The 20,032-nt window shown below is 41.9% G+C and overlaps 1 protein-coding gene across 6 annotated transcripts in view; it reads right to left on the minus strand.

Annotated features, from left to right (window-relative positions):
* RUFY3 (RUN and FYVE domain containing 3) overlaps positions 1-20,032 on the minus strand; it is a 65,515-nt gene that overhangs the window by 40,963 nt on the left and 4,520 nt on the right. Inside the window, exon 1 of one of the 6 annotated variants that reach the window (XM_016207092.2) lies at positions 10,912-11,330. The exons of the other annotated variants lie outside the window; for them this stretch is intronic. Within the exon in view, the coding sequence (XP_016062578.1) occupies positions 10,912-11,089 (178 nt within the window). The 5' untranslated portion in view covers positions 11,090-11,330. Of the gene's footprint in view, positions 1-10,911; positions 11,331-20,032 lie in introns of those variants that run through there. 6 annotated transcript variants of the gene reach the window in all.

A 20,032-nucleotide genomic window follows, 5' to 3' on the forward strand; every position in this document is an offset into this window, starting at 1 on the left:
TTGCTGAATCAACTGTTCTAAAAACTGCAACTGTTTCCTTTGGAAAGTTCAGATTTTAATACAGTGTGAGAAACCACAACCAAGTGCAGCAGCAAATGAGTTGTAAAGAAGTAGCCTATGTGAAAGTTCATGATACCATGCTATTAAAATTTTTAAAAAATGTTTACCGCAGCTTGGAAACTGTTACAAAAATTAAAATACATGGCTATTTGACCCAGAAATTCCACTTCTGAAAGTGCAGTGGTCAAGTGTTCAAGCTATAAACATAATGATGTATCAAAGCTGCTGGTAGAAGCTGGATTTAGAAACAACCTAAATGTCTGTAATAGGGGAGCCAAAGACACCATGTCACATACAAATAACTGAAGACATTAAGTAAGGTGATACAGATTTCCATGTACTGATGTGGAAAGACACTGCAGAGGAAAAATGACAGGTCACACAACATGGGTATGGTGTACCTTTACATGCATATAATTACATGAGCCTGTAAGGGAACTCTGTGTGTATACGTTAAAAAAAGAGAATCTGGTTACTACATCTTATCGTAGTTATAGATAGGTGATAGAATTTTAGATGAATTATACTACTTTGTATAATACAATTTCCTATAACTAGAAAAATAAAGTCTTCATCAGAATACATACATAACAATACTAAATATATTTTCTAAAAGAACCCAATTATTGTCAACACACTGACATACACATTTTATTTTGGGAATATTTAATTACGATGAAAAATATATAGTGACTTAGGGGCCACTTAGCAGCAAGTTTGCCTGTTTCTCCCTACTCTTGCTTCTAGATCATTAATCCTTCCATATGTTCTCTGGGAAATTCAAATACCAAAAGTTGTAAGGCAACAGATTTTAGCATTTACTCCCCTGTACTCAAAAGCAGCTTCGTAGCAGTCACAGTGGATTGGTAGGGGTTAGAGGAACCACAATGAAAAACTGTGTCCCATGACATTCTCCACTTCCCTCTAAAAAAGAGGCACTACTGAAAAACCAAAACTACTCAGAACCACAACTGAGGAGCAGAGAATACTCTGGGTGCTCTCAAATGACAGCATCTGCTCTTTTTCCGGCGAGGTCTCATAGGCACCCAGGCCGGCGAACCCGACAACTTGCATTCCAATCTGAGCTCCACCACGGAGTAGTAGTTATCTAATCTGGTACAGACAGCATTTACCTCTGGAAAATGATAAATATGTCCGCGGTTAGCTTAGGACAAATGGCCTTCTGGTGTTGGAAGCTGAAACCCAAGAAGAGTTAAAGTGAACTCCATGAAGAAAGATACAAATTAAAGATTCAAGTAAAAGCTCCATTCTAAGAAGGCCCAGAGCAGGCTCACCAATAGAATGACGGTAAGGCACTGTGATTAATGATAGGGTCATAAAGCGGACACCAGTGCAGGAGTATTGAAGAGCAGGGAAGAAACTGAAAGTAGACCTGAAATGGGAAAGAGGAAGCTGTTAAGAGGTCAGCTCAGAGGCACCATGCACCTCTTGTGTGGTTTAAACGTGAACTACGGATCAAATGCCATTCCCAGTTTTTTTCTCGTTTTGGGATTTTATAAAATCCCAGGGGCAGGTGGGTAACGCTTACCTTGAAAGGGTGTCTAGCTAGGCTATTCCCAGGGCGCAGCGAAAAGAAGAAATGAACTTTGTCCAAAGAACTTTGCCCCTAGGTGCCTGAGATGGTATAAAAAGCTACGATCTCCTTGCTTTGTGAAGATCACAAAGATGCCTTGTGCTCATATAATCACAACTCCGGGAACTCAACAATGTAAATCTGAGGCTAACTGGGCTGGTGGCAACAAATGTTCCCGTAATCTCACCAAGGGCAGATGACAGAAGACATACCACACTGAAAGAAAAGAATAACATGATACTGTGAAAAAAAAAAAAAAAAAAAAAAGACTCCTAATGACTCAGGTTTTATTTTCTGAACTCTTAGGAAAGGAGGAAATCAACTGCTGTACCAACTGCATCTGTGCAGCAGACACTGTGGGCAGTGTAGACACTGCAGGCAGCATTTGGACAGCTTTGAAAACAAAGCACAGCAGTAAGTAAACACGGGTCCGTGACCTGGAAAAACTCAATGTCTGCTAGAAATATGTAAAAATTATATTGGGAATCGAATCCAAAGCAGCAGTTCCACTTTTAAGCCATTGATCCTGTTCATGGATATGTGAAACTCTGTCACAGAAGGTGCTTAATAAATGAGTCGGGTGGATGGAGGATTGATTGCACACCTAGTTTCCATAAAGCTTCTTTCTTTTATAAAATTGCATTTCTCCTGATTATATTAATATATGCTCTTGTAGAGTATTTGCTAAGTGAAATAAGCCAGTCAGAGAAAGGCGAGTACCGCATGATCTCACTCATATGTGGAATCTAATGAACAAAATAAACCAATGACCAAATAGATACAGAGACATAGAAGCATGGAACAGACTGAGGAATCTCAGAGGGAAGGGGGCTGAGGAGAGGGGAAGAGATTAACCAAAGAACTTATGTGCATAACCTTTGGCCACAGACAATAGTGCAGTGAAGACCTGGGGGGGTGGGGGTGGGGGAGAGAACAGATGAGAGGTGGAGGGGGTCAATGGGGGGAAAAAGGGGGACATCTGTAATACTTTCAACAATAATGATAAATAAATAAAATTGCATTTTTCCTAATTATGTTAATATATGCCCTTGTAGAGTATTTGGAAGACTTAAAGAAGTATAAAGAATATCATAAAAATCACCTGTAGTTCCTGTCCAGCAATAATCACTTTTTACATTTTTGGTACATTTCCCTTTATACTTGTATGTGTTGTACCTACATTTATAACAAATTATGATCACAGTGTACATGTAGCTTGGGAGACAGCTTTTAAAACTTACTATATTTTAAATAACCTATGCCATGAAATATTCTTCTTCAACACCATTTTTAGTGATTGTTGTATAGATGTTCTACAATTTATTGAACAATTTCCCTGTTAGGCTATTTAAGTTGCTTTTAAGATTCTGCTACAATACATCATAATGCTATGATAAACACACCTATGCAACCTTTCCTTTATCTCTCTGATTATTTCCTTAGGATCGATGTCTGGTATAATCACTGGGAATTACTTTTTTAAGGTTCCTGATTCACACCAATGAACTGATTTCCACAAAGGCTGCACCAATGTATACTCTACTACCAGAGCCCAAGCCCGAGTCTCCTCATACTTTCATCAGCACTAAATATTATTCATGGATATTTTAAATAACAGCAAATTATATTACACTAAAGTGCTATATTCTAAACAAGATACAGTGCATCCTGAATATGAGATACATGAATAAAAAGAAAGAAAAATTTAAAAACCTAGAAACCATAAGTTGTGTGCAACACAGAGGGAAGGTATTCTAACTCTCTTTTCTTCGAAAATGAACGATTTTCTGGGGTTATGGGGCACTACTGAGTTCACCTCAAGTATGTTGGGTATGTACCATAAACAGTACACAGTACTGAGGCCTTCTGAAGAGGAACTGCACAGATTAAAAATGTCACTGGAGCCCGGCTGGGTGTGGCTCAGCGGTTGGGCGTCGACTAGGATCCAGGCGATCATCGGGGTTCGATTCCCGGTCAGGGCACATGCCCGGGTTGCAGGCTGCAGCCGATCAATGACTCATCATTGATGTTTCTAGCTCTCTTTCTCCCTCTCCTTTCCTCTCTCTGAAATCAATAGAGATGTATTTGAAAGAAAAAAAAAAATGTCACTGGAGGCGATTCCAAGCACATTGGATCAAGTGATACAGACAGCTCCCAATGACTCAGGAGATGAGGGTGCTGGGTTGTTGGAGGTCCCCTTTTCCTGATTTAATGTCAACATGATGGGTATCAAGAGGGAACAGGTAACAAGAACAATCAGGGTTTGGGTGAAGTACAGAATTGACTGCTGCCCAGAGTAGGTAAATATTGAAAAGGAGTTAGAAAAACACTGGGTAAGCAAGATCACCCAAAGAAAGGCATGGGAATGTGTGGCTAAAGAGCAAGGTTTAAATTCAGTTACTACCTCAAAAAAATCCATACTCATGAACATTATTGCTACCACAAACAGCTTTTCCTATCGTTCTCTATGCCCACTTGAGGAGCATTTTCAGTTTAGCCCATCGAGGTGCTGTCAGCCTCAGCAGTGTTTGCTGTCTGGCAATGGTGCACAGCTATGGAAGTATCTCCACACACTTTGAGTGGAAAGAGGGAAAGGGAAACAAGAGCATAAAAAGCAAAGGTCTCTGATTAATTGATGGCAATCAGAAAGCCAGCCCCAAACAGCATGCTTTTGGCCTCACTTGAATGCTCACTGGCCAATGCTGGAAACATGTCGCCAGAGGCTGGGAAGAAGACATCCCTTACTGTGTAAACGTCTATTGCTGGACATGTATTCACTGGATTCAGGCACAGGAGTGCTGCATCACGGGCTGCACCCTGGCCACCTGTGCTTGAACCCTGCCTCTACCACTTACTACATACCCTCGAATGCCAATCTGAGCACTACATGCTTATTATCTTCTTTGAAGTGAAAACAGGAAGTGTAATCACACATGAGTATGTTACTGATGCTCAATATTAAGGGTAACAGTTGTTTTGTTTTCTGTTTACCCACTGTTAAAACACTTCGGATTTTAATGTTAAAAATTAACAATGTACACAGCCAGAAGAGAAAAAAAATCTACTACCCCTAACATTTTTGCCCCTAGTAGAGCATGTGGATTTATTAATATTTCTAATCCAAAAGGTGAAAATTAAATGGAAAGGAAATTAGGAAAAAGGCAGAAAATATATACTGAAAATCTTTCAGTTGTGGCATTGGAGTCTCTCTGCAACTGCTGTCTCCCTACCTCCCCCGCTGCATCCCCTCCAGTTAATGCTGATGACTACTGCATATCTTTTAGATCAGAGCTCAAACATTACTTCAACTGGAAATCTTCCCTGGAGCTCCCTAAGGCAAGATTTTTGGTTCTATAACACTGCACTGCAAGCACCACCACTGTACTTGTCTGAAGTACCCCACCCCCTACTCATCAGTTAAGACCCTCTTGCATCTTTGAACAACTGGTTTGTCAGTTGGATGCTTCCTTTGGCTCTAAGTTGCAGAATGTGCACAAGTGTTGGAAGGCATCAGCTGGAATTCCACACAATGACTACTGTTTAAAACAGCCTTTAGGGATGAAAGATACACTTTTAGAAACCTATCAAGAAGTCTTTTAGCAAATGCCTCAAGTTGCATATTTTGTTCTAAAAAGTATTCCTATCCATTTTAAAAGTCATGCAATGTGAAATATTCCCTTAATTATAAAATCCAGTGTATTACTGTCTCAAAAATAGTTCTGAACAATTTTAGTACTTTGAATATGTTTGTTTTTTGAGTAAGATTCCTATAAGTGAGCAAAAGTGAGGTGCCTGGTTCATGTAAGCATTTGTAACAGTGCTGTTTGAATTCATGGAGAAATCTGTGACAAAATTTACAAGGGCTGCAACCTTGAGTGGCACTCACCGAGGACCCAGCTTGCTCACTGTGCTTGCTCACTTAGGACCTAGCACAGTGTGGGGCGTAAATTATGAGTGGATACTTCAACGTATGTTGAATGAAGGGCTGAAAGTCTGATCTTATGATAATAACGGCATGTTTTTAAATCATTACTTTTTTTTCTTTGGGGGTTCTAATGAACACTAAGGATTTCCCCCCCAGAAAAAAAACCCCCAAAACACAGATATAAGATTTTACATATAATTTTAGGATCATGGATCCCAGGATTAAAAGCCCTGCACCAGCCCTAGCCAGTCTGGCTCAGTGGTTAGAGGGTGAGCCTGCGGACTGAAGGGTCCCAGGTTTGATTCCGGCCAGGGGCAAGTCCCTGGTCAGGGCACGTGCTGGAGGCAACAAATTGATGTGTCTCTTTCCCACCAATGTTTCTCTCTCCCTTCCACTCTCTCTGAAAAGCAATGGAAAAAATATCCTCAGGTGAGGATTAAAAAAACAAAAACCCTGCACCAGACTGTAGTGAATTTTTGGTAAACAGCCATTTGGCTTCACCTACCAAAGTGCCCACTGGGATGTGTACTTTTTTCATGGACACACACCCAGTTCCCAGGCAGGCTGGGGTTATACTAGCATGCAGTAACACTGGTGAGTAAAAGCGCCTTAGTAAAGGTTACTGGAGTTACCTCGGCACCACTCACTCCCCAGTCACTGAGTAACAAACACTCTCTGTTTCATCTTCGGGGGTTTTCCTTGCTTATACCCTATGGGCAGAGTACTCCCTACTGAGTGGAAAAACCTGCACACATCCTATCCTTTGGGAAATGTGATCACTCTAAGTGCTGTTTGGCTTTGAATTCCACATCCCGGTTCCTAAGAAACAGGGTTGTCCTTTGGCAACTAAGTAGTTCACACTTGCTTTATATTTTCAGCAGCCTCTGACATTTTTGTTTCATCTTTTTACCTTGATGGTGAACTGAGAGGGCAAGGGCTGTTTTTCGAGTCCCTAGAACTGGACTTTGCATCAAGGGATGCCCAATAAATACTCCTGACCAACTGACAGACCAAAACACATTCCTTGTATGTAGTGTATACTCACAGATGTTTCATATAAGCTCTCTCTTTACACATTACAGTATATATGTCAGATATCCTAAGAGAACAGTAAAACAAAACACAACTACCAGTGGGAAACTGCAGAGTTGTGCAACAACATGTATGAAGTCTGCCATCATGTAGTTCTCTACACTAACCCTAAAGCAAAAGACGTGAGCAAAGGTTCTCTTCTCAACGTGTCTGTCTAATAGATCATTCCTTTTTTCTTTAATTCTCACTCGAGAATCTTTTTTCCACTGCTTTTCAGAGAGAGTGGGAGAGGGAGAAAGAGAAAGAAAGAGAGAGAGAGAGAGACATCAATTGGTTGCCTCTCACACGTACCCAGACCAGGGTCAGGGATCAAGCCTGCAACTGAGATATATGCCATTCGCTGGAATCAAACCCGGGACCCTTCAGTCTGCGGGCTGACGCTCTTAACCAGAGCCAAACCATCAAGGCCAATATATCACTTCTTCAGTCTGTCTCTTATTCTTTGAGAAGTTTTCTAAGTCAAAAAAGTAATTTGAAAGCTTATAGTTGTCTTTGTAACCAAATGATATATTTTACTGTATTAAATTGGTCACCCTGCATCACTTCTCAATATCAGAGTCCCCAACTTTAAAAGGTTAATATGAAAATCAAGTATTTCTTGATAACTGAGTTTTATTTTTAACCAATTATTTTCTTGTTTATGGAGGTCCAAGAAAAGACAATGCTAAAACATGAACTTAAGCTACTAATGTTCACCTTAAGACTGTTCCCGAAGGTTAGATACAAAGACAGAAATAGCCTGCCTGGTGTGGCTCAGCGGTTGAGCATCAACCTATGAGCCGGGACATCGAGGTTTGATTCCTGGTCAAGGCAAATGCCCGGGCTGAGGGCTCGATCCCCAGCAGGGGGTGTGCAGGAGGCAGTCAATCAATGACTCTCATTGTTGATGTTTCTCTCTCTCTCTCTCTCTCTCTCTCTCTCTCCCCCTCTCCCTCTCCCTTCCTCTCTCTGAAATCAATAAAGACATATTTAAAAATAAATAAGTAAATGAATGAATGAATGAAGACAGATATAGACATTAAAATGGTAGTGTATTTAGGAATCTGGCTTCAATTGTTATAATTCAAACTCCTCCTCCATGAGTAACTATTACACAAATAACTAATGTTTATAGGGTGCTTTCCATTAATTATCTCATTTAACCTCCTTAACTTACTTTCAGGCAGGTGCCACTCCTAACTACTTGCTACTCCCCAGCTCAGCCAGCTCACTGTGCACTGTTTGAAATGCGCTCGTCCTATCTGCTTGATCACCTAGTTATTACACATGGACCAGCCCAAGTCTCATTTATTGGATGAAGCCTTTCCTGACATTTCCTCCCCTGTGGAATCACCCTAGGTTTTTGTCTTTAGGGTAAATTTACTTACAATCAAAGATTTATAGACTTGCTCCTGGTTTTTAAAAAAAGTGTATTAAAAAACACAGAGATAACCTCCCCGACCATCAATAGCATTAAAATAATGAAGTGAATGTTTTTATTCTCTTGTGTTTAAGGGTTAAGCTGGGCAGAAACTCTAGGTTCAGGCCTACACTGTGGGCTGCACAGTGAAGGGCAGGAACTCTGTTTTCAGAAAACAGAAGTTGGAAACCACAAAGCTTTTATTGCTGAGGCTACACTGTCTATATTATTGTTTTAAGAGGGTACATTATGCTTTTTGCCCACTTTCTCTTGTGGAGTCAGGGGTCCCCACTGCAGGACCTGTGTGGTTAGATGTCTTTCCCTCTATGGACGAGCCGGGAAGCACTCTATGAATACTCCTGCGTGTCTAGGCACCAGGTGCTCCATTTTGTCAACAGGTGAGATTCACTTTATCACTGGCCTGGTGGCCACCACTTAAATGCTGACACCTGAATTAAACCTGTCACTAGTATTAATGTTAAAGCAGACATTTCTTAGGTCCAAATGACTGTACATCCAGAACTGGCCAGTGGAGCAAGGAAATAAAACTACGACATGGTTTCCTAGGTCACCAAACCTATAGATGCTTTCCTGGGCCTGGGCTTTCTTCTATTATTTCCATTCCTAACCATTTGAAATTCTTGCCTCTCTTGCCAAATTTAAGGCAAAATTCATTGTCAGCATTTTTCTATTTCCCTCCACATCCTCTATAGTTGATTCTAAGAGGTGGGAACTTCTCATTTTTTTGTTTACTATAATCAAAGATGTGCCACTTATAGTTTAGGTTGCAGTCCTCATACAGTTTCTGTCACAGATTTGTTACAAATGCTTACAAAAATCAAATAGCTCACTTCTGCTCAAAAAACCAAATATATACTCAAAGTACTAACACTGTTCAAAACTATTTTCGAGACAGTGATACAATGGATTTTACAATTAAGGGAATATTTCACATTGAATAACTTTCAACACATATGGGAATATTTTTTAAAGCAAAATATGCAAATTGAGGCATTTGCTAAAAAGACTTCTTGGTAGCCTGCTAAAAATGTATTTTTCATTTTCATCCCTAAAGACTGTTTTAAACAGTACTGTCACTGTATGGAATTCCAGCTGATGTCTTCTAACCTTGTGCATTCTGTAACTTAGCGCTAAAGGAAGTGTTCAACTGACAAACCAAAGAAGCAGAGTATCTTTAAAAACTACTTAAACACTGCCCTCAAAGACACACCCCAAATGACTGCTTTGTGTCCTGTGATGTTAACCCTCTCTAGTACTTACCCAAGGCTAAGTCTAACTGGGGGAAAAAAAAAGTTTATCGACACAACGGGTGAAATCTGAGTCATGGAAAGATGGCAAGGTCAAGGGCAGGAAATCACTTTTTCCTAATGCAGTCTGCTATGTGCAATTCCCCTTCTGCTCCCCGCCGGGCAGATGATATGCCTAAACATCAGGAAGGTGTTTATGAGGAATCTCTCTCATTTGTGAGCATTTCTGTCTTCATTATTTTAAGGGTACAGAATAAACACTCGCTAAGAGCCCACTACTACATAAAGAACAAGACAATTTGGAGCTATGGCTCAAATGAATTCTCTTCCTTGTGGTAGTAAGAGAATTAAGGGGTAGAAGCTGAAAACCTCTCACAATCTTGAAAAGGTTCTGGGAGAAAGTCACAAGTCAAGAGACCACAAAGGTCTCAAAGGCGCTGAGAGAGGAAATCTCAAATGGGCCAGGACAGGGAACACAAATAACCTGCAAAAGCCATGGCCACGAGATTCCACGGGTAGGGGTTACCTTATTAATCATGTTTAACCTTTTCTGGCATTATGCTTTTTTTGAGTCCATATTCATTAAATAAGCACATTGTAAAACTGCTTTCTCACCTAATCTAATTATCCATATTATTAAAAAAACAATAATGTCTGACCAAATATTTTTCCAGATACCATGGTCTGTTTAACATTATATCCTGATGACAGGATATCTCTCAAGTGTTTCGACTGTAGCATGTACAATTATAATCATGCTGTTGTAATTCACTCTGTTAAGTCACTGTGATGTCTGTAACAGTATATAATCAAAATTAGTAAGATCTGGAAACAGCCCAAGTGCCCATCAGTAGATGAGTGGATAAAAAAAAGCTGTGGGGCATTCACACCATGGAATACTATGCAGCTGTAAAGAAGAAGAATCTCGTACCCTTTGGGGCAGTGTGGATGGACCCAGAGACAAATATGCTAAGTGAAATAAGCCAGGCAGCGAAAGACAAATATCACATGATCTTGCTTATACATGGAATCTAAAGAACTTAATAAACTGATGAACAGAATAGATTCAATGACATGGAAGCATAGATGAGACTGATGAATATCAGAGAGATGGAGGAGGGCGGGTGGGTGGAGGGGAGAGAGTAACCAAAGAATTTATATGCATCTATGCACAACCCAAGGACACGGACAATGGTGGGGAGGGGGGCTAGGGAGGGGGAGGGGACGGGGTGGAACGGGTCATTGGGGAGAAAAAGGACATCTCTAATATTTTAAACAAAAATAAAATTAAAAAATTAAAAAATATTAATAGATTTTTCATTTATCAAGGAGGGTCAGATGTGATACGTGACCTCAAACGTTCTCTTTGGAGGCTTGCAGACAAAGAACTCTCAGCAAGCGCCAGCATCCTCTGACAGGCTGCCTCGGGGGCAGGGCGGCATCTGTTCCCGGCACCGCCGCAGGGAGCTGGGTGGGGGCCGGGAAGGGCGGCCTCGCGCTGCGCGGCGGGGAGCGGAGAGCGGGCTCCCGGCCGGGCCCGGGCGAGGTGCCGGGAGCCCCGGCCTGACCGTACCTTCGTGGGCGGGCTCCGGGTCGGGCGTCAGCGAGATGTCATCCAGCTCCCGCAGGCAGAGCCACTCTCCATCCATGGACACCCGGAATTTGCAGAGGTAGATGGTCTCCATGGCAGCCTGGGTGATCTTGTCAGTGGTGGGGGTCGGCATGTCGGTTGGAGGCGTCAGCGCGGACATGATGACTCAGCTGGGGCCGGGACACGCGCGCACACTCCCTCTCACCCGCAAGATAAACAACCCCCCGGCGGACTCCCAGCCCCAAGCCCCGCAGCAGAGCTCCCGGGCGCGGGATGTCGGGGAAGCACCACGGGGAAGTACCTTACGGTCTGAGCATCCACCGCTCAAGGTGAACAATTCTGCGCCCTCTTTTCTCACACAGTTTCTACCACAGCAAAATACCCCGAGGCTGCCCCTCCCAGCTTCCTCTCTCCTCCCTTCCCTGCGGCTCTCCCTCGCGGCCGCCGCCGGCCTCCGCGGGCCCTAACAGGCTGGCTTCTGCATGCGGGAGTGAACGACGCCCCTTCTTTGTGCAGGGAAAAAATACAAAAGGAAAAAAATGAACCGAAAAATAAACCAGGGTTTTCAATTTCGCTTTGAAGACGCCGGAGCCGCAGAGAGCACTCGCAGGACCTGCCGCGAGGAGCCGGGATGCCGAGTGCCGACGGGATTGGCTGCGCCGAGCAGGGTGTCGACCAAAATGGCTGACTAATGAGCTGGACCAACGCGCAGACACGTGACCCGCCGGCGCCGCGATTCCCAGGATGCTCCAGGGATGCCGCCGCCGCCGCCGCCGCCGCGGGGGAGCGACTGGGCGGGTCCCGGCGGCACGGCCCCCAGACGGCGCAGCTCCCCCGACCGCACAGCCCCCAGACAGCACGACCCCCCCCAGACGCACAGCCCCCAGACAGCACGACCCCCCCCAAGACGCACAGCCCCCAGACAGCACGACCCCCCCGACCCCCCCAGACGGCATGGCCCCCAGACGGCGCAGGCCCCCAGACAGCACGACCCCCCCAGACGCACAGCCCCCAGACAGCACGACCCCCCCCAGACGGTACAGCCCCCAGACAGCACGACCCCCCAGACGGCACAGCCCCCAGACAGCACGAACCCCCAGACGGCACGGCCCCCAGACAGCACGACCCCCCCAGACGGCACGGCCCCCAGACGGCACGACCCCCCAGACGGCACGGCCCCCAGACGGCACGGCCCCCAGACAGCACGACCCCCCCAGACGGCACGACCCCCCCAGACGGCACGGCCCCCAGACGCACGGCCCCCCCAGACGGCACGGCCCCCAGACGGCACGACCCCCCCAGACGGCACGGCCCCCAGACGGCACGGCCCCCTCCAGACGGCGCGAGGCGAGCGGGGCAGACCTGACAGCGCGGCGCCTCGAGCCCTGGCCTCCCCACGGAGCGGGGGGGGGGGGGGGGGGGGGGGGGGGGGGGGGGGGGGGGCTGAGCCTTGGGACGCCCCAGGGCGCGGGCCCGGGGCAAGGACGGTCCGCAGCCAGCGCGTAGCTCACCTGTCCTTCCTCCTTGCACACCTAGCTACCAAATTCTCCGCTCTGCTGAAGGTGGCGTTTAGAGAAAAGCCCGAGCAGGTTTTCAATTTAAATACTACACTCTCAGGCATCTGTAATTTCCTTCTCCAAAGTCACAAAAGCCTGACATTTCAGACTTGACAGAAATGCAAGGACAAAACCGCTGAAAGTTAAAAAAGTAAAATCCTTCCCAATTAATGCCAATTTCACCCCCTACTGATGTTGCTGCATTTACCTAGTTTCTGTATTAAGCGTGTATTGTTTCTAATCAGAGGATAAAACTTATATTTTAAAAATTTTTCCACCCTGGCACATCCTAAGGACAGAGTTTCATATTCTCTTAAACCGGGAACCAACTCACCCACCCCCCAGGCACGGCTAGATCATGCAAGGGGGCATTCATGCCTTGCTTTCGGAGCTGCATCAATAACAAGGAGATGAATAATAAAGATCTTCTTTGAAAATGTTCCAGATGATTGAAAACAAGTTGTTTTTTCTTTCTACTTAAGGGTCTAATTGTAAAGAGAAACATAAAACTTCAGGAAACGTATCCCAAGATGATTTATTTCATTCTAGAGATTTCTCATTGGAAGGATACCTTGATTTATTAATTTCTGAAAACTAAAAAAAATTCTCCTTGAATAGTATTAAAATTTCACAAAGGCTTCATCTTAATGTGAGATTAACCTCAACAAAAAAAATGCTAAGACCCGATTCTATAGGTAAGCAGGCATGTTCATATGGTTAGAGGAAAGCAAACTGGTACAATGTAAGGATGTACATAAGTATATGCACATATTTAAAATTAGGAACAAAATTACTAAGTTACTAAGGAAGAGAAAATATTCCAACTTTATTCATGTCTATTTAAATCTCTCCCAACATTATCCTACATCTGGACCCAGAGCCATTTATCCTATTCGTTCAATATTCACTGAGAGTACTGCCTCCACACAGCCAGCAGTGATCAGGCACTGGGCACACAACAGTAAGACAAGATCACTTTCTCGAGGAGGCAGAGTTTGCATATCCAAATACTGAACACAAGCCTTCATTTAACATATTCACATTTAATTATAGCTTGATTCCTTTCTAGCTGGACATATGTCCATGTTACATATTAAAGCTGAAAGGGGATAGATAGCTTATAGTTTCACTTTAAGCCATGCAATACTTCAAAATATAGGAAGCGCTCATTAAAACCTTTAAGTTAAATTTATACTGAATAGTTCCTGGAACCACAGTGCCAAACAGGCCTGGTTATCTGTACACATGACATCAAGACTCTACGTCACTGACATTCTTAAAATATAGGACAGTGAATACAGAAATCAATCTGAATGCTTTGAGGTTGCCTGTGGTCCACCCACAACCCAAGTCAGCCTGTCACAAACCATGACAAGCAACATTTTTACCAACCAACCAATTAAGCATTTACTAACCCCTGAATAGGAGATTCAGGTTGATTACAACATACCAGGACAAGAACATCTAGGTTAATAAGTAGAGAAAGTTGGTTAACTTTTCTTCCAAATGTCCTTCTCTTCAGTTAAGAGAACATACGGAGGGAAGTCCAAGGCAACTAAAACTTTTGCCAAGGAGAGAAAAACCTGCCCACACTGATTTTTCCTTGAGTTTCCCAGATCTATTAATTCGAGGAGGTATTAGCAGCCATTTCAGAAATAAGAACTGTGGGCGAGCAGGAAAACCTGTACTTCTACTATCTCGTTATACCTGTTCTCAGGTAAACACCCTTGAGTCTTCAGCATGAACGGCTACTTATTGTTCGTAAGCAATGAATTTACTACAAAAACAAGCACTATTTGTTGAAGACTAGTAAAATAATTCTAAATATTGGTCAGTACTGTTTTTACACGTGGGTCTTTACCGAGTACACATATTAGCTTAGAATATAAAGGCAATATTAAGTCATCAGTAAGACATACAAACCTTGAACTTTTTTTTCATATTCTCAATTTTTTCTCATGAACATACTAATTACAAGATGTAATAAACTATTTTCTCATTTAACCCCACTTGTGAATAAAGGCACATACTTGTAAACTAGTTGTGAGGAGGGCTGTGGTAGTCTGTGGCCCTAAATAGACTTAACAGGCCTATGTGACGTTCATGTTCTAGCTGCTTACACAACTCACATTTTCCACATTATCGCTGATTCAAAGCAAATGAGATTCATATTTCAAACTTAGAAGTTACATTCCTTTTAAAGTATATTTACTCAGTTACTATTATAAGATAAAGACTGATATGTTATGCCCAATGTCCCCGTTATCCAATGTGAAACAATTACTACTTAAGGTAACTATCACTTACTGAACTTCTACTTTCTGGAAGAGGCTTTATAAATACCGTATCAAGTCCTCACAAGAATCTTGCAAAGCAGATATTGATATGCCCCCTTTACATACAAGGAAACCAAAGTTAAGCCAAGTCCAAGGTCACACAATTAGTGAGTGGCAGATCTGGGATTGCAAGCTGCTTCTGTGTCGACGGCCCACAGTCCATGTTTTCTTCTATACTTTGCAACTTTAGCACTCTCTGCCAAGGATTGTATCTTACTCAGGGAAAATAGAAAGAAAGAAAACAAAACAAAAAACCACAGGCAACATCCTCATGAAATTTCCTAAACAAGAATTTCAACAAATTTAAGATTTGAAAAAGACACATCTATCAGCTTTTATACTTTACATCTTAATGCTTCACAAACCATATAGTCCACTTAGTCACCCTTATACGTTTAGCTCAGGCTTTAAATAAGTGGGCATTTTCTCCTGCTGTGTGAAATCATTTCTGAACATGGTGTAAATTGTTGTCTTATTTTTAAAATATTGTCACAAATACACAGATGCCTAAACAATAGATTCAGCTTAAGTTTTCTTTTATAGAAAGGGTTTCATGCTCTTTACAACCTTCTAAGACTTTCCCTCAATATTGTGTTTTCTAAGATTCATCCACACTGTAGTGTGGTGGCTGTATTTATCTTTTTGACTACTGTATTACAAGGTTATTACCTTATAAAACAATTTTCTGATCCATTTCCATGCTGGTATTTGGGTTATTTCTAATTTTTTCATTTTAAATGATATTATATAGATACTTTTCAGAAATAGATTTCTTGCAGGTATGCCCATTCTTCCTAACAGGTTTGAGGGTAAGAGACCATTTCACTTATTTCTTTTGTAGTTAGTCGTCTCCTATTCTGCACACAACGGTGCTTCTTAAAATTTGTCAACCTGTGCAACTAAATCAGTCTGTAAATCTCACATGTTACATTTCCCATTGCTTCTTGGATCACGGTTTTAAAATCTAAGAAGAAAACCTCATTTTCCCCTCCTCCCCTTTCACTAGTTGCTATTAGCACAAAAGGGTTTCCTTGATAAACTATCGTGATAATGACATTGGTGGAAAGCCCCGGATGTTTTGCTAAATTATAAGATTATTCAATGGCTCAATCATGATTTGTTTACATGCTCTAGTCCTCCCTTCCTCCCTCTCTCCTCCCTCTCACTTCCTTCCCTCTTTCAGACAAAAATCTATTGTGTTTACCTCTGATGCTGCCAATATTTCTACAATTTTAGTTTATACACTTGGCAGACTCAGCACTAGTTTGTAGATATTTACCAAGGATGGCAATAAGTACTTTAAAGTGATTACAACTGAGAAGCTGAGTTAGTATTTTGTTAGAAACAAACACCACCAGGAGTATTACAATGCATAATCTTGTTAGTTGCTAAAATTAATCAGAATAAGACTAGAAATAACTCCTACCTTAATGGCTAAAGCTGATTTCATGGTTAAATGTCAGTAGACAATGATTTAGAGATGTCAAGCCACCAATGACTTAGTAGATAATCTTGGGAACGTTATCCTCTTATCTCTGTTTACTTAGCTATAAAATGAAACTAAATAACTCGCTTCACAAAGATGTAGGCTCCATGAGAAGAACTTTGCCTTGCACACCATTAAACATTTGCTTAAAATAGTATCTACCAAATACTAGAAATCTCAAAAGATACTTGTTGGTATGGATATATAACTCTAAAGTACCCCATATTCTTACAGTGGTGTATTTCCACCCTCCTGTTTCACTTCAACCTTGAAACCCCCCAAGTTCTATAAAATGAAGCTATATTTATGCCCCAACAGACAGGTCATTCTAACACAGGCTTTATTTGTCTGTACCTAACAGAATCATCCATGTAACTTGAACAGGGCACCTATCACATGCTAGCCACTGGGGATATGAGGAAAGAACAAGGCAGCAGACAAGAAAAAGGCAATTACAGGTGTTTCAGAAGTTCCTAAGTCCTGCCACACAGACAGCTATTCAGGGTTGTTTACATGCTTAACTATTTTCTCTACCAAACTGGTGACTTGTGAATTTCTCATTCATTCATTCATTCATTCATTCATTCATTCATTCATTCATTCATTCATTCATTCATTCATTCATTCATTCATGCAAATGGGGTTTTACTGAATAGAACAAGGAAGCAGAGTGCTGCTGCTGCCTGTAAAGGAGCCTCTTTTTAGGATGTCATTTCAGTTACGGTGAGGCAGGCTGAGGAGCATGTGGACTCTGGAGTCGGAATGCCCAGTGAATCCTAGATCCACCACTGAGAAGCTGAGTAACCCTGGCAAATGACCTATTTCGGAGCCTGGTTCTTCACTGATGAAATGGGGATAATAACTTGAACGACTTCAGAGTTAAATGAAGCCATGTAAGTAAAATGCTTAGTATGGTACTTGGCACAAAGTTAGCAGTCAGTAAATGTCAGTATTATCATCATTGTAAATGCTTCTGCCTTTAAGAGTTCTGGAAGGGAAAAAAAGCAAAAACCCTATCATCACATGGAATGAAAATCAGTAAAGACGAATGTTCATGGGACTGAGACAGGAAAGAAAATCTGAGCAAAGGGTAGGCGGGGGAATATTTTGGGCTTTGAGGAAGGAAGAGATGGGCCAGAATTTTACCAGCATTCGCATCAGGTGACCAGGTTTTCTAAGTTCATAAAAAAGGCAAGGGAAGCTGATGAATGTCTGTGGGGAGTCCCTAAACAGATCCTAGAGTAAGAAGAACCATACTCTAAAAGCCAGCACACTGAAACAATTTCTCTTGCTTGCCATGTGCCTCTTGCTGTCAGAGCCTGCCAATCTCTCCTTTCCTAGGATTATGAGGTTTCAAACTTTTCTGCCTCTGCCCTACCCTTCACGCCTCTCTCTCTGACACATGCCGAGTGTCATGTTCACTGGTATGGAACAAGTACAGAACCACACAATCACTAAGATGGGCTCTGTGAAGAATACCATGTTGGCCAGCAGTCCTTCCTGTTTTAGAAGACTATGAACTTTTCACAATTACTCAAATAGTTACAGCGTAGGGCATGGCCATATTGATACTTACCCTCTCAAATACCACTGCTTTGTAACTCTAAAAGCATTTCCTTTCACATAATTTCAAGCCAATCCTTTAATGCTTATGGTGCACTACTGACTTCCCAAAGTAGATTTTAAAGTTCAGACCTGAGCCACTTTGACCTATAGAAAGATGTTTCAATGTTAATAAAGTTTGAGTAGAAATATAACATTTGTGATATCCTGCAAAATTCATTAAAATGAGATTCTACTTTTATTTATGATGGCTACAGGTTACCTATGGTGCAATGATATAGAACAAGATAGCTGCCTTTTAGGCAACTCTCTTAATTATTTAAGAAATTTTCAAAAATACTAGCCAACAGGAAATACTATTTCACCCAGTTCATTTTGCCATACTCTCATCACCACCTACCTAGACTTTTTACTACCTGTCATCTACACTAGCAAAATATGTTCTCTTAGCTTCTTGTTAAGACTGTACCTCTTTAACACACAGTTTTCTGTTAGAAGTCAAACAAAACGGGAAACGATGCAAGACAGAAAGAATACAGTTAGGTGAGTCTGTTTTGAGGCCAGTACTAGTCTTTTAGTCTGAAAAGTTGCCTTTTTTTGGGTCATCTTTCCTCTGCTCTCTCTCCCACCCAGCAACCTTTTCTGCCCTCTACCCAAATTGGTTTCTTTAAGGCCGTGGTGGAGGAGCATACAGTGATTAAGAACATGAGCTTTGGAGTCAGAAGTTTATCATATATGCAAATATTGAATCATTATCTTGTACACCTGCAACTAATATGTTATATATCAATTATACCTCAATAAAGACAACAAACAAGACAAGACAAAACAACACACCTCCGGGGACAGGGCCAGAAATCTATGTTAACAAGACCTGTTGGTGTTTCTGATGAGTGCTAAAATTTGAGATGAGACCTTTCCTAAATCCACAGAATCTGTATCTCCAGAATATAATCTTCTAAATTCAAAGTTACTGTCAGGATTTTTGTATTTTATAATAATTAGGTAAGTCCCTCTAGACACACTGAATCAAATATATGTATATATATATATTTTAAGTCCTCACCCAAGGATATTTTTTCTGTTGCTTTTCAGAGAGAGGAAAAGGGGAGGGAGAAACACTGATGTGAGAGAGACACATCACTTGGTTACCTCCCAAACGTGCCTTGACCAGGGCTGAGAACTGAGCCTGAACTGAGGTACATGCCCTTGACTGGAATCGAACCCAAGACCCTTCAGTCCTCAGGCAGACACTCTAACCACTAAGCAACACGGCTAGGGCTGAATCAAATATTCTTATGAAAAACATGTTACATCCATCTACTTTTGCGAAGTCTATATGGACTCTTCCTCCTCCCCATTTTTTCTTTTCAGCTTTTATTAACTAAGTATTTTTATGTATTGGCTCTTCTATCTATAGGAAATTTAAATAACTATCTCTTATAAATATAACAAAAAAGTCGATACCATTGAAGTTTTTAGCTCCCTGCTGGGCACATAAAAATATTCTGTAAATGGTAGCCACTAAGTACATTATCATCTTACCAGTCACATTCTTTATTCATAATTGTTTGGGTTGCCTAACTACAGTAAAACTTTTGCTAGTTAACGAAGAGCCTTTTAGGATCCTTTAGTATCCAGGATGAAGTAAAGATCAGAAATAAGAAAAGATAAAACTCTTGTTTATAAAGAATGAACATATGGTATTAAGAGGGGAGCAGCCAAAACAAAGTCAAAGGCTCAGAGATTACATCTAACATTCTGAAACTGGTGCTTTGTCCATCAGAAGCGTGATCTGACTTTTTGGTAATGCCAGGCCGGAAGGGTAGGTAAAACAAAAGAAAGGAGGCAGAAGAGAAGGGAGACATTGGCTGGGAAGACAAACTGTGATAGTTTAGGGACCAGTGGTGATAAAAGCCGAATCAGGTTAGCAGCAGACAGGTTGTTCAGTCATGAGGCAGGAAATGTGGGCATGGCCCAACTCCCTGTACCTCAGCAGCTCAGGATGTCCCTGGTTATTTCAGCTGTGTGTGGAAAGTGACCCACCTGCATTTCAATACTCTTAAGGCCTAAACTCCAGTTATCACTAATTTACAATTACATATTGTCTGAAGATGTTACATTTCTGAGGTTTTTTTATGGGTTCTTGCTTATATTTGCCA

Source organism: Miniopterus natalensis, chromosome 1 (assembly GCF_054644295.1).
Source record: "Miniopterus natalensis isolate mMinNat1 chromosome 1, mMinNat1.hap1, whole genome shotgun sequence".
Lineage (NCBI taxonomy): Eukaryota > Metazoa > Chordata > Mammalia > Chiroptera > Miniopteridae > Miniopterus > Miniopterus natalensis.